This window comes from Vigna angularis, chromosome 11 (assembly GCF_016808095.1).
Source record: "Vigna angularis cultivar LongXiaoDou No.4 chromosome 11, ASM1680809v1, whole genome shotgun sequence".
Classification (NCBI taxonomy): domain Eukaryota; kingdom Viridiplantae; phylum Streptophyta; class Magnoliopsida; order Fabales; family Fabaceae; genus Vigna; species Vigna angularis.
In genome coordinates this window covers 26,408,860-26,423,079 of record NC_068980.1, presented here as the reverse complement: position 1 = coordinate 26,423,079, position 14,220 = coordinate 26,408,860, and the positions used below count along the sequence as shown (strand labels likewise).

The following is a 14,220-nucleotide window of genomic DNA, read 5'->3' as shown; positions in this document are numbered from 1 at the left end:
AAAGTTATATAAAATATCTATAACAACAGATGACATGTGTAATATTTCTCCCATGACAAACAAAATTATATGTTGAAGTATATATATAACTTTTGCATGTCTTTTTGTGGAAAGAATGTTTTACAATGGCACCAACGCAACAGTGGCATTAGAGGACAATGATGACAACACGAACTTTGACGATGAAAGGGGAGGCAAAGTTGAGAACGATGGAAGGAGAGGTAGAGGTGAAGGCGAATGGGAGGAGAAGCAAAGGTAAAGACCGTGACACAAAAGTGTAGATAAGAAGTGTAGAGGCGAATGATGAAACACAAAAGTCTGGAAGAAGAAAATTAAACATTCTATGCCGATTATAGTAACTAACCAGTATAAAAAGTTATTTTTTATACTAATTCTAGGTCTAACTAGTGTAGAAAAGTTTTGCAATTTGTTACAGCTTTGTCAATGCGTCATTTTCTATAGCGGTTCAATGTCCAATCGGTATAGAAAAGTTTTCTAATTTATTACAGTTTTATTGTTATAACACTTTTTATATTGTATCCTGTGAAGGAGAAGTCCCACATCTAGTAAAACATTGTAAGGGACTTCCTCCTTTGGTTATAAAAGAGAGGTTAAGGTTCCCCCTTTCCTCATCCCATTCTCTTCTCTTCCTTCTATCTTTCTCTTGCTTTTAAGCAATTGAGAAATTCTTTGAGTATAGAAGAAAGTATTGTAATTTCTCCTCTCAATATAAAATTTCCATTTATTTGCCTAGTCGATATTTTCTCATCTTTATTTTCTGTTGTGAGTGCTTGTGTTATATGACTGATACCCAATAGTGGTATCAAAGCTATTGATTTGTATTCTGCTGCTATTGCTATGTGGTTGCGGTTTAATCCGATCTTCCGCATCAGAAAAGAGTTATTATTGGAAACGTTTGGTAGTGTGAAAGTGTTGTCTGGGAAAGTTCTGGCTAGGAAAGACTTGGTACTTAAGAGTGTCTGTTTGTGACCCACCTCTCTTTCTTGGGAACTTCTTGGTGCTTTACTTCACGGTCTACTTGTGTTGTTCTAGTAGACAATACTATTCATAGTGAGAAGTGCATAAGCCGGTTCTAAAAACCATGACAACAAAATACGAGATAGAGAAGTTTAACGGGAATAATTTCTCGTTATGGAAATTAAAGATGAAGGCAATTATGAGAAAGACAATTGCATAGATGAAATTGAAGAAAAACCCGTAGAAATGACGAATCAGAAGTGGAAAGAAATTGACAACAACGCTATCGCAAATTTGCACCTGGCAATGGCAGACTCAGTATTATCTAGCGTGGCGGAGAAAAATACAGCAAAGGAGATTTGGGATGCCCTCATCAAATTATATGAGGTGAAGTCTCTTCACACAATAATATTTTTGAAAAGAAAACTCTATACTCTTCGAATGAGTGAGTCCACTTCGGTGACAGACCATATCAACCACCTCAACACCTTGTTTGCCCAATTATCAGCAACAGATTTCAACATAGTTGAAAATGAGCGTGTAGAGCTTCTACTTTAAAGCTTACCAGACTCTTATGACCAGCTCATCATCAACGTTACGAATAATAATATTGAAGGGCGTCTATACTTTGAGGATGTTGCCGGAACTATTCTTGAAGAAGAATCCAGGCGGAAAAACAAAGTGGATAAAGTGGAAACTTCAAAACAAGCAGAAGCATTGACGATGACAAGAGGAAGATCAATGGAACGTGGCTCTAGTGGGAGTAAAAATAATGACAGGTCAAACTCACAAAGTAAGAAGAATTTCAAATACAAATGCTACTATTGTGGCAAGAAAGGGCACACAAAGAAAGAGTGTTGGAAGAGGAAAAATGAAGCATCAACCTCACAAGGTTGTGTTGCAAATACCGCAGAAGACGGAGAAATCCTCGTAAGTGAAGCAGCAATCAATTCTAATGGTGAAAAGAAATTTCATGATAGATGGATAATGGATTCAGGAGCAACGTGGCACATGACTCCACACCGGGACTGGTTTCACACTTATGAGCCTATCTCAGGTGGATCTGTATTCATGGGAAATGACCATGCATTGGAGATTGCTGGAATTGGTACAATCAAAATAAATATCTATGATGGTACCGTTCGCACAATTCAAGGGGTAAGACATGTGAAAGACTTGAAAAAGAATATATTGTCTATAGGACAACTAGATGACCTTGGATGTAAGATCCATATTGAAGGAAGGATCTTGAAGGCAGTGAGGGGAAATTTGGTAGTCATGAAAGCAAAGAAAATCATGGCAAACTTATATGTGCTTATGGGAGATACTGTGCAAGGAGCTAATGCAACGATTGCATCGACAAGTCAAGAAGAAACAATACTAATGTGGCATCGTAGACTTGGGCATATGTCAGAACGAGGATTGCAAATTATTGCGGAATGTAATCTCATACCCGGGCTCAAAAAGGTTGATTCACCTTTCTGCGAGCATTATGTGACAAGCAAGCAACATAGGTTGAAGTTTGCTAGAACGACTACCAAAAGTAAACATATATTGGACTTGATCCATTTTGATGTGTGGGAATCACCGGAACTATCCCTCGGAGGAGCAAAATACTTTGTATCATTTATTGATGATTACTCTAGGAGATTATGGGTGTATCCTATCAAGAAGAAGTCTGATGTGTTTGCCTAGTTCAAGGAATTCAAAGCACAAGTAGAACTTGAAACTGGAAAAAGAATTAAGTGCTTGAGAACAGATAACGAAGGAGAATATGTAGATGAAGATTTTCAAGAATTCTGCAAGAAAGAAGGTATTGTAAGACAATTTTCAGTACCACACACACCACAGCAAAATGGTGTAGTAGAGCGGATGAACAAAACTCTTCTAGAAAGAACACGAGCTATGTTGCAAACTGCAGGTGTAGCTAAATCCTTTTGGGCAGAAGCAGTTAAAATTGCTTGTTACTTGATAAATAGGTCACCATCAACAGTAATTGAGCTGAAAACTCCAATGGAGATGTGGAATGGCAAAGCAGCTAATTATTCATCCTTATGTATATTTGGTTGTCCTATGTACGTGATGTACAACTCCCAAGAAAGAACAAAATTGGATCCAAAATCCAGAAAATGCATATTCTTGGGTTATGCTGACAATGTAAAGGGGTATCGCTTGTGGGATCCTACTGCCCACAAAGTTATTGTTAACAGAGATGTAGTCTTTGCAGAAAATGAACTGCAAAGTAAGCAGACAAATGACAGCGAGAAGAAGGACAAGGTTATAGTATAGATAAAGAAGAAGCCTTCGAAAAATTCTTCCGATTCAAAAGAGGAGCAAGAAGAACATGAGCCAAATGAGGTTGGTGATGGAGAACTCTGACGAACAACAAGAGAAAGAGTCAAACCATCTTGGCATTCACAATATGTGATGACAAGTCATGATGCGTATTGTCTCCTAAGTGAAGAAGGAGAACCTTCAATTTTTCAAGAGGCCATGAGTGGTTCAGAAGCTTCACTATGGATGGCTGCTATGCAAGAAGAAATTGAAGCTCTTCATAGAAACAAGACATGGAATCTTGTGGAACTTCCAAAGGGTTGAAAAGCCATTGGTTGCAAATGGGTTTATAAGATCAAGAAAGATGGCAATGATCAAGGGGAAAGATATCGTGCAAGATTGGTAGTTAAAGGATATGCTCAGAAAGAAGGCATTGATTTTAACGAGATTTTCTCCCTAGTTGTTAGACTAACAACGATCAAAATTGTCCTTGCAATGTATGCTGCATTTGATTTACATCTAGAGCAATTGAATGTAAAGTCTGCTTTCCTTCATGGAGAACTTGAAGAGGAAATATATATATGCTCTAACCAGAAGGCTTTGAAAAACAAGAAAACTTGGTTTGCAGGTTGAACAAATCTCTATACGGTTTAAAGCAGGCGCCAAGGTGTTGGTATAAAAGATTTGATTCCTTCATCATTAGCCTCAAATACAACAGACTAAGTTCAGACCATTGTACTTATTACAATAAGTTTAAAGAAAATGATTTTATCATTTATTGTTGTATGTGGATGACATGTTGGTGGTAGGCCCCAACAAAGCTCTAATCCAAGAACTGAAGGCACAATTGGCTAGGGAGTTTGATAAGAATGACTTGGGACCGACAAACAAGATTTTAGGGATGCAAATTCACTGAGATAGAAAAGATAGGAAGATTGGGCTTTCACAGAAGAACTATTTATTGAAGATCTTGCGACGCTTCAACATGCAAGATTGCAAGCCAATTTCTACCCCACTTCTGCCCTGGGTTGAGGTGAGTTCGTTTTAGAATCACCGAGCGGCATAATCTAGGAGTTCGCTTTTGAAGCTCCTTCCGCCCTGGGTTGAGGTGAATTCGTTTTAGAATCATTGAGCGGCGCAATCTAGGAGTTCTCTTTTGAAGCTCCTTCCGCCTTGGGTTGAGGTGAATTCGTTTTAGAATCATCGAGCGGCACAATCTAGGAGTTCACTTTTGAAGCTCCTTTTGCCCTAGGTTGAGGTGAATTCGTTTAGAATCACCGAGCACTGTGTTGTGGTTGACCGAGTGATTTGTATGCAGGGTCCTGTCATTTGTACTGAAGAGAAAATAACAATTCAAATTTGAATGATAAGAAAAATGCAGCCAACTAATATAAAAAATAGTTTAGGTTATGAAACCGGATGGCCAGGCAGGTGAGACCGTTCTGTCTTTGATTGAACGTTTGGTGGCCAAAAATGAGGAATCCGTGTTATGATGTGCTTGTGTTGAAAGTGTTGCATTGCTTTAGCTGAATTGTTCGTCGACACTCCCTTGACTAAGCAAGAATCCCGAAGCTGCCAATTTCAAAACTTTTCTCACATTCAATTTAATTAGATTTCAAAGGTGCAACAAAAAGTTGAGAACCATTACAACATTCATTAATCTTCAATATTTTATAATTTATTTTTACAATGAAAAGCCATTAGAACCTGACAAGGCTAAACGTAGGGGGTTCAACTGACCAAGTGGGAAGGGACCGAACCTTCTTGTGCACAGGATATTTTTACTCACAAAAATATGCGTTAAACAAAATAAAGTAATTGCTTCAACATCTTATAATTTATTTTTTATAATGAAAAGTCATTTGAACCTGACAAGGTTGAACGTAGGTGGTCCAACTGACCTAGTGGGAAGGAACTAAACCTTCCTGTACAAGATATTTTTACTCACAAAAATATGTGTTAAACAAAATAAAAGAAATGCTTCAAATTTTATAATTTTATTTTTATGTGGAAGCATTTAATTTTTTGCCTCGTAAACCTCTAATGATCACCTGAGAGTTCTTAAAACAAAAGACATGCCTTTAGAAATTAATATGGACTTTTTTGCTCTTACTTTGCAAAACCTGGTATTGATCTGAAATAACGATGTCGAGATCGAGCGCGCGTCTGGTTCCTCATGGTTTCATGGGGATGTCGTTCGGCCCCACGGTGGGCGCCAAATGTTTTGGTTGAATTGGTCCGAGGGTCGGTCGTCCTTCCTTGCTTTCCTCTGCTCCGATCGTTCAATTTTCTTCAAGAACACAATCCGCTCTGATGGGTTGTTGACCTGCAGAATACACTCCGACGCTCAAGTCAGATATGTTTCATAAAGAAGTCTCAATTTTTATTATGATAGAAAAAGATAGTCAAATATGTTTTATAAAGAATTCTCTATTTTATTAGGATAGAAAAAGATGTCTTTACCTGGACATCAATAGTATATTTTTAGGGCTTGTGACAGCCAAGCCCATTGATTAACCATTAATGCAATATATTTTTAGGCAATCAAATCCAATAATCAATTATTAATATCGAATATTTGTAAAGCGTGAGATAATCTGACCCATTAATACCTGCTAATATACCTGCTAACTGCCCATAAGTGACCTTTAACTCTAATCGGTATATTTCATATATTGTAATAATATCTAGTTTTTTTTTTTAATTTTATACAATTGTGTGTATTTGTATATAATTTTGAAATACGAAAATATTTGTTATATTAGAATTGTTTTATAAAAACAATAACTTATTTGATTTTTTTTATCATGATTCATTTGAAAAAAAAAACATTTCTTTTTAAATTCAAAAGTTCTTATTATATTTTAGATGTGAAAACAAAAGATAAATTAAAAGTTTATTTTACATATAATATTTTTTAAATAGTTTATCAAAATAAATTTATAAAAACTTTAATAATTTAAAGAAAGTATGATTTTATAATTGTGTCCGAATATAAGTAATTTTTGTACTTAGAAAAATAATTAAATTATTTTATTTTTAAGTTTAAACAAACTCAACCTATATTATATGTTTAACTTTTTAAAATAATGAAATTATATATCTAAAGTATTATTGCAACTAAAAAATAATTTTGAATAGCTTTTTATAAAATCAATATTTATGATTAAAAACAAATATAAATTAACTCACATTTTTCAAAATATGTACAAAATAATCATTATACTAATTTCTATCAAAACGACCTTTTATTATTTAATTAAACAGTATGGGATGAATTAAAAAGTATAATCTTTTAATACCATAGACCAAAAATATTTAATATAAACTTAATTTAAAATACGGTAATCTATGATGAATTTGAAACTGAATTAAATTTAAAAAATAATAATGATATATATTTTAAAATAAAGAAATATGGTTTAAAACAGAAATGTATTGTAAATTACATATAAAATTAAAATGAATTTCATTAATGTAACTTAAATTTAAAAGATAAATATTTTAACATTTTCTTATTGGAATTTATTTGTGTTTTTAAAGTGTAAATATTTTACCAAGAGAATTCAGGTAAGCCTTCGTGTTACATACACTAAATGATTTTATAGAATAATGTTAGATAGGTTCGCAGCAAACTCGTGTGAAAGTTACAAAATTGACTTTCTTTTGTACTGATATATATAGTTGGTAATAAAGCGGTACAAACACGCCATTCATTATTCGTTTGGCATCGTATTCTCCAATGACGCTGTGTTTTGGGCGCGTTAAAGCCCTTTTCCTCTCTCCTTCCTATCTTTCTATATATATTGAGATCCCATAGGAAACATATGAAAATCAGCATCAATTTACATAATCAGATAATCTATCTTGTGTTTGAGAGGTGTTGTTGATCGAGTAGGATGAAAATGGCTAAGAGAGATTATGAGCGTGTGATGAAGTATTTCGATGAAGATGGGGATGGTAAGATATCTCCATGGGAGCTGAGGAAGAAGCTGGGGATGATGGAGGGTGAAGAGTCAGTGATGAAAGATGTGGAATTGTTGGTTGAGGAATTGGATTCTGATGGAGATGGGTTTGTGAGTTTGGAGGATTTGGTGAAGCTAATGGAAGAAGCAGAAGAAGAAGAGAAGATGAGAGATTTGGAAGATGCTTTTGAAATGTACAATGACTCTCAAATGTTAGGCTTTATAACTCCCAACAGCTTGCAAACCATGCTTTCTAGGTTAGGTGAATCCAAATCCATTCACCAATGCAAATCTATGATTCATCACTTTGATTTGAATGGTGATGGTCTCCTCAGCTTTCATGAGTTTACAGTCATGATGATGCACTGATTTATTCATATCTTTCTACACACTCCATTCATTATTCTTTGCCTTAATTATGTAACAAATACATTCATGTTAATACAAAGCAAGTAACTTATTTATGTTTTATAATCAATCCAGAGAGTTCCACTCAGGAGATAAATTCTTCCACCACCTTCATATTTTTCTTCCTGCTCGTTAATATAAAGAAAGTTAATACAAAATTTGGTATTATAAGAAAGTTTATCCACTGACGTGTAATTGGTGAGATTAACATGAATGTTTATATTAGGTTAAAACAACTAAATTTAACGTTACCTAAACTAGTTCAATTCAATCAACTGCAGAGAATTCAGAATACTCATGCAATTGCTGAATTATTCAGCTTATAAAGTTCACTTATTTAGAGGAACCACAAGAGCAATCACTTTCTGACTGTGCAAAGGACAGTTTCTTGTGAGAATGAAAAATGTTGAATTTGTCAGCTGGCAACAACCACTGAGGTTTATAGTGGTTAGGCTAAGAAGAAACACAGATAACTTGCTGATACATTGATCACTTAAGAAATCAACTTTCCGAAGATCCAAGCATTGAACAGATTGGCATTTGGATAACACATACGAGATTCCTGAAAATGTACAATTGCAACAGTCTTGGAGGATAAGCTTCTTTAGCAGAAGACCTGCACCTTCTGCAACCGCAAAGAGAAACTCATCCGAGATAACAGAATTGGACAAATCAATATCAGTTAACCTTTTCAAAGTCCTGAATGAATCGATCAAATTCAAGTCAATGGGGGTGAGTGTTAAACCAGGTCCATGTATTCTTTTCTTTTCAATGTTAAAGGCAATGGAGCTCAAACCGGGTCTGAGGCGGATCGCAGAGGCAATGCCTGTTTGAGTGATCTTAAAACAGATGAAGAATGAAATCTCTTCCTATGGGTGATTTTTTTCAATTTTTTCATGGATATCCCATGTTTCTTATTACTGATGGTGTCAAGTATATCAAAACACAATTTTACCTACTCAATTGGGGACGAAACAATCCATATAGGTGTTTGAACCAAGGTAGGTGAAGTCTATGACCATTTAGGAAGCTTACAAAAATGTTGTTTTTGGGAAATTAACTGTACCTAGTACAGTGATCTAAAAATTATGAGTTAGTAGTAATTTGAAAGCTCTTTGAGTCTATATTCCAACAAAAAGAAATAATCAATTCATTTGGAGTTCAGTGGAGAAAGTTAAGAGTAAAACAACCAACAAATGTCAGAGTTGACAGGAATATGTAAAACGTTAACTTTAAGGATATACTCAGATGTCCAAAAATTACAAATTAGTAGTTAGAAAGATTTTTGAGTCTAGTTTCTAATAAAAAAAAGAATCACATCATTTGGAGGTCTGTGAGAAAAGTTATAATTAAAACAGTCGGTAAAGGTCAAAGTTGACAGTCGGTTATCTTATACGTATATCTTTCCCTCTTGTTTACATATCTATTACTTATTGAAATTTCCTTTTAAAATTTGTACAATGTAACAACATTAGATGACATGTTTCTTAATTAAAAAAATAAAAGAATTTCCTGTGACACTCCGAGAAGGGGTGTTACAACAATAGTCATGCACCTAATCTCAGTTGGAGAAAACCACCTTAATGAACATTTTTTTTGAAGAAATAAATGGCCTAACATCATCATTGGTGCAGGGAACATACCCAATAACATTGAACTCACTCACCCATCTCAAAAAATGGAAAAATTTAAGAAAAGCAGAACAAAAACTATCACGGGGAGTATTGTTGTTCCAATTAGGGAGTCATGTTGAACTTTGTGTATAATTGTCCCCCAAGTCTCTGGTAATCGATTACAAGACTCCTGTAATCGATTACGAGAGCATGACATGGGCACCAATAGTCATGGACTTCATCTAACTTGGTGCAAACTACCTAAATAGGCATTTTTCTCAACAATTGAATGACTTATGTTGTTCATTGGTTAAGTAAACACCACCCATGACTAATAAACTCAATCATCCATCCGAAAAAGTGAAAAATGTCACCCAAAAACACAGACAAAATATATCAAAATTGAAATTTTATTCATATAATATCAGATAAGTACATATTATCCAACATCTATAATAATAATTTTTTGTATACTAAAACCTGTACAAGACTCATACAATGACAATCTCTACACATGTAATTAACATAAATTGAAAACCTATAATAATCCTAAGTCGTGCATCACTTGTTCTCTTTGCACTTTCTCATGTGCTACCAAGCTTGACACATTAGGGGAGGTCAAAATCACTAAGAGGGAGAGAAGGGAAAAATAGCTCTAATGAAAGGAGAGAAAAAGAGAGAGCACGAAGGAAGGAAATGGAGAAAGAAAAGAGCAAGAACCGTTCTTATTGAACCAACTTCGACAACGATGGGGAAAGAAGGAACGAGAAAGAGAATTTCAGTGGAGAGACCCATGAGAGCAATGGTGGAGAGAGTAAGAGCAACTGTGGTATATCTTTTTAAAAAAAATTCAAAATGACCAATCATTATGTGCCACGTGGCATTATAAAAAAGTTGGCAAAAATTGGTTATTAAAGAAACGTTTTCCAAAAATTATGTAAAGATACGAAACTTGGCTCCAACAACTTGGGCTCTTACTGTATGTTTAATTTTAAATAGGTAGTTGATAATGGAATAGAGAATAGTGGAGTGCAACCAAAACTGTTTTACTAATTTATATTTGTACAAATAATAATAATAAAATATAAAAAAGTAGATCATGATCTATTATATTTTATTATTCCACTCCAGTTAAGATGCAGTTGGTGTGACTAAGCTTTTAAATTATAGAATAATTATTCTGTCATTGTAAATTTAACTTATTATGGTTCATAAAAAAATTAATGTAAAAATTTAAAAGGTATGACTCACTTCATCACAATTCATTCAATACAGTTCAAAATCGCTCTCTGGTGGTGATTCGATCACCACTATACGGATGAGATCGAGATAGTAAAGGCCCCTAAACGGGTTACATCTCATAAATGTGATAATGTTTCACACTTAAGGAATTGCAAGTAAATAAGAGACAAGTTGTGAGTGGTCAAAATAATACTTTAGCACCCAAAGGTTCTAGGTTATGGTAGGTGACTTTGAGTAGTGTGCACAAAATTATAGGTCCAAAGCTTATTGCCACTATTGTACAAAACAAAAATCCACCCAAGGCTGGCATAAAATAATTGAAGGGGCTGATCAGAATATTAATCTCCTCACAAAAAAACTGGAATAAGAAATTGCATCAGTAATTGATGCGAGGATTGTAGTGTAAAAACCAGACCTGAAAACCAATGATTCAGCCTCTTGAACAGTTTGGTTCACACCTGATTGACCCCAATAAAAATGCACAACCCAGCCGACTTTTCATCGTGCGGCTGGTTTTCTTTCCAATATGTTCATGTTGGGGTTTCTTTCATCTAATCTGACCACCAGATATGCAACCCTAAGTTGCCATACTAGTTCGAGATCTATAGCTATGATCAGGATTATCACGAAGACCCAGCTTAGAGATAACAAAGCAATAGGAATCCCAATCAGTTCTTCTGAGGTATTTCAGTAATCTTTTTCTCCTCTGAACCATTGCTACCAATCCTTTACGAGAATGAACATCCTAAAGAACCATGGAATGAATAGAGTCAGAAAAGAGTATATATATATACTACTCTATATTTACATCGGATTAAATGGACCTTTTATTAAAATGACAGGGTCACATTGCATGGAATAAATCTGATTAGTTACGTTCACAAAGTAAATATGAACTGGTTATAAAGGGTAATAACTTCCATAATATATACCATAGGCTGGTCAACTGACATAAACAACAGAAAGATGAAACAAAAAACACAATGAGAGTACAGTCACCAATCCAAAAATCCTGTCTACAGCCATATCCAAGATTTTATTAAGAAAAGTTATAACAACGTTCAGTATATTTGACCTTCTCTAGAAATCAAATAAAGCTAAAATCAAATTGTCTCCTATGTTAAACAACTGAAACACTCGCATAGATGAAACTACAACTCTGAATATCTAAAAAAAATGGCAGGGAAGCCAGCTAATCTCAGTCTTAAATCATCTGCTACTGAAAGTGTAATGCTCCATGCCAGGCAAACTAGAGTTAAATCACTTGTTAGTAAATAATTATAATGCAAGTCAAAGTTCTAACTAAATAACAGAACAACCAACTAACGTCTTCAATGATTGGTGTGTTTTTCTGTGTAACAGTACTATAAGATCATATGGCTCTCTCATTGCATAGTAGAGTGTATTAAAATAAAAGTCCTGGACTTTATGATGAGTTTTCAAAAATCTGCTCCTTCCTAATAAAGAAAACATTCAATTAATCATACAGTTGGAATAAAATTTTAAATCAGTTTTTTTTTTAAAAAAAAACAAATCTTACATTCTATGAACACAGAACACTAACAAAAGAAATTGGAGGAATTCCTTGAATTTCAAACTAGATTTGCAAGTAGATGCCACAATTAAAATGTCCTCCATAAATTAAGCAACAATGCCCGTTAATAATGTATATAGAACCACAGATAACAACTTCTACAAATTTTCTAATGAAGAGTCTTCTAGTCACTGGTCACAAACACAAGAGTATATTAAAAAGAAATGGAATACGAAGGGACAACTCACCTTCTTGTGTAGGACTGCTGATAGATGCTTAATCTTAGTTGTAAGTTGTGCAACTGCATAACATCAAACGGACAGTATTAATTCCCTAACAAGTGCCTATCAACATTCTCATAAGGATCAGCAACCTCAATTTTCACGAAGACCAATATAGCAAATAAACAAGCAAAGCAAAAGTAATCCCTTCCTTCAAGATCTTTTTCATCAAACAAAGACATCACAAATCAGTAATGAGCAATTCCCCTTACTTTGAACACGCGCAGAACCGCAGTCCGACTCCGACATTTTAAACTCATCCCTAACCTTGGCAAGCTCAATTTTCATCTTCTCAGAGGAGGACATGTTATCCGGATGAAAGTACTGGAAATAAACAGTGCCAATATTAGGACATCAAAACAAAAACACTATAACAGGTTGTGGATAGAATGAAACGAAGGTTGACACAAACTAATAAAAGCAAAACATGTAAAATGTAACAATAATTACCTTTTCAACAAGATGGGGTATAGGAGGTTCCAGAGAGAAGGTTGGAGCCCCACTCAAATGGTTCAATATGCTATGTCCCTGTACTGGAAAACACATACATAAAAACAGTTAATCAACCAGGTTAAAAAAACGACAAGAAGAAGATTTTGTTAAAGTAGTTACTGACATGAAGCTTTCTTCTTGGCAAGATTTTGCTCTTCATTAATCTCAGCGAGACATCCCCTTATTATGTTAATAGTAGAATCACGGGTATTGGAACGGGCTTGCTCCTCCTCCATCTTCCTCAACCTCACCAACCTCTCACTCAACTCCCTCACTGAAAACCAACCCTTTTCCTTTCCCTCTGGCCTCAGCATCCTCAATTTCTTCCCCAAATCCTCCACGTTGTAAGTCTTCAAGAACCCCGCCGAAAACATCGTCGTTGACTTCGTACCCTCTTTCCTCATCTCTTTTCCGAAAATGCCCTGCGGCAAGGCATTCGTGCCACCGATCATCCCAGGACGACCCTGCGACACCGGGGTTTGGGCAGCAGACAAGTTCCGCAGGTTCTCGCGAATGAATTGCATGCTGGGGGAGGACGATTCTCCCAATCTAGGGGGATTCCCCTGCACGTTGTGGCGCTGGTAGATTTGCTGGAACGAGAATTGTTGTTGCTGCTGCGACGGGTTACCGGGCGGAGGTGGAGCGGTCTTGGCACGAAACTCGCTGAGGTTTTTTCGGATCTCGTTTGCGGAGGGTGGTTGGGAGCGAGGGTTTGAGGAAGGGGAAGAGGGTTGTTTGAGACGTTCCCTGACATCTCTGAAATGGGAAGAGAAGGGAGAGTTGGAGCCGGAGTTAGAATCAGAATTCGAAGTAGAGAAGAACAGGGTGCGAGAGCTGGTTGCCCTCCGACGATTGAGACGGAGAAGAAGGGCCATGGCAGAAGATTGCACTAGATCTAGTTGGTTACCAAAGAGGTCAAGGGTTTGAAGCTCTAAAAGCTTTCCTATCTCAGTCGGAATAGGACTAGATAACTTATTCTTCTGCAATAACCTAAGATAATACAATGGAAAACAAAGTGATAAGCAAAACTGGATAATATATATGAATGTCTATTTTAGTTTTTATAAAAGAAAATTCTCGTTGTATATTACGTAGTTTAATTAAAAAATGTATGATAAATATGGGATGAAATGTGAAATATTACATAGAGAATTTTTTTTAGGTTTAATAGGATCGGAGGTCCTATATTTGTGGATTCGTTTCAATTGTTTCTCCAATTTTGAAAGTATCAATTTGGTCCCTAATTTAACAAAATTGAGTTAATAATACCCTTTCCATTAAATGTAATGGATGTCATTAACTTTTTAAACATGTGGTATGTTGAAGCATCCTTCAAATAAAACTGTGTTACCTGCAAATAAAAGGATGCCTCAACATGCCACATGTAGGGACCAAATTGATCACTTTCAAAATTGGAGGACCCAATTGAAACA

At 35.3% G+C, this 14,220-nt stretch overlaps 2 protein-coding genes across 3 annotated transcripts; one reads left to right on the top strand and one right to left on the bottom strand.

Moving 5' to 3' along the window:
* Positions 1 to 7,038: 7,038 nt before the first annotated feature.
* On the top strand, positions 7,039 to 7,613 carry LOC108333346 (putative calcium-binding protein CML19). The gene has a single exon (XM_017568761.2). It carries the CDS (start codon positions 7,152 to 7,154, stop codon positions 7,584 to 7,586), a length of 435 nt encoding a protein of 144 aa, XP_017424250.1. The 5' UTR covers positions 7,039 to 7,151; the 3' UTR covers positions 7,587 to 7,613.
* Positions 7,614 to 10,568: 2,955 nt separating this feature from the next.
* On the bottom strand, positions 10,569 to 13,808 carry LOC108334498 (uncharacterized). Of its 2 annotated transcripts, none has more exons than XM_017570376.2 (5): positions 12,912 to 13,808; positions 12,746 to 12,828; positions 12,508 to 12,619; positions 12,263 to 12,315; positions 10,569 to 11,225 (listed from the first exon to the last, which is right to left on the bottom strand). In XM_017570376.2, exons 1-5 carry the CDS (start codon positions 13,660 to 13,662, stop codon positions 11,058 to 11,060), a joined length of 1,167 nt encoding a protein of 388 aa, XP_017425865.1. In that variant the 5' UTR covers positions 13,663 to 13,808; the 3' UTR covers positions 10,569 to 11,057. The 2 variants fall into 2 exon arrangements, with proteins under 2 accessions (XP_017425865.1, XP_052726602.1); XM_052870642.1 differs by lacking the exon at positions 10,569 to 11,225 and adding an exon at positions 11,472 to 11,729.
* Between the last annotated feature and the right edge of the window lie 412 nt (positions 13,809 to 14,220).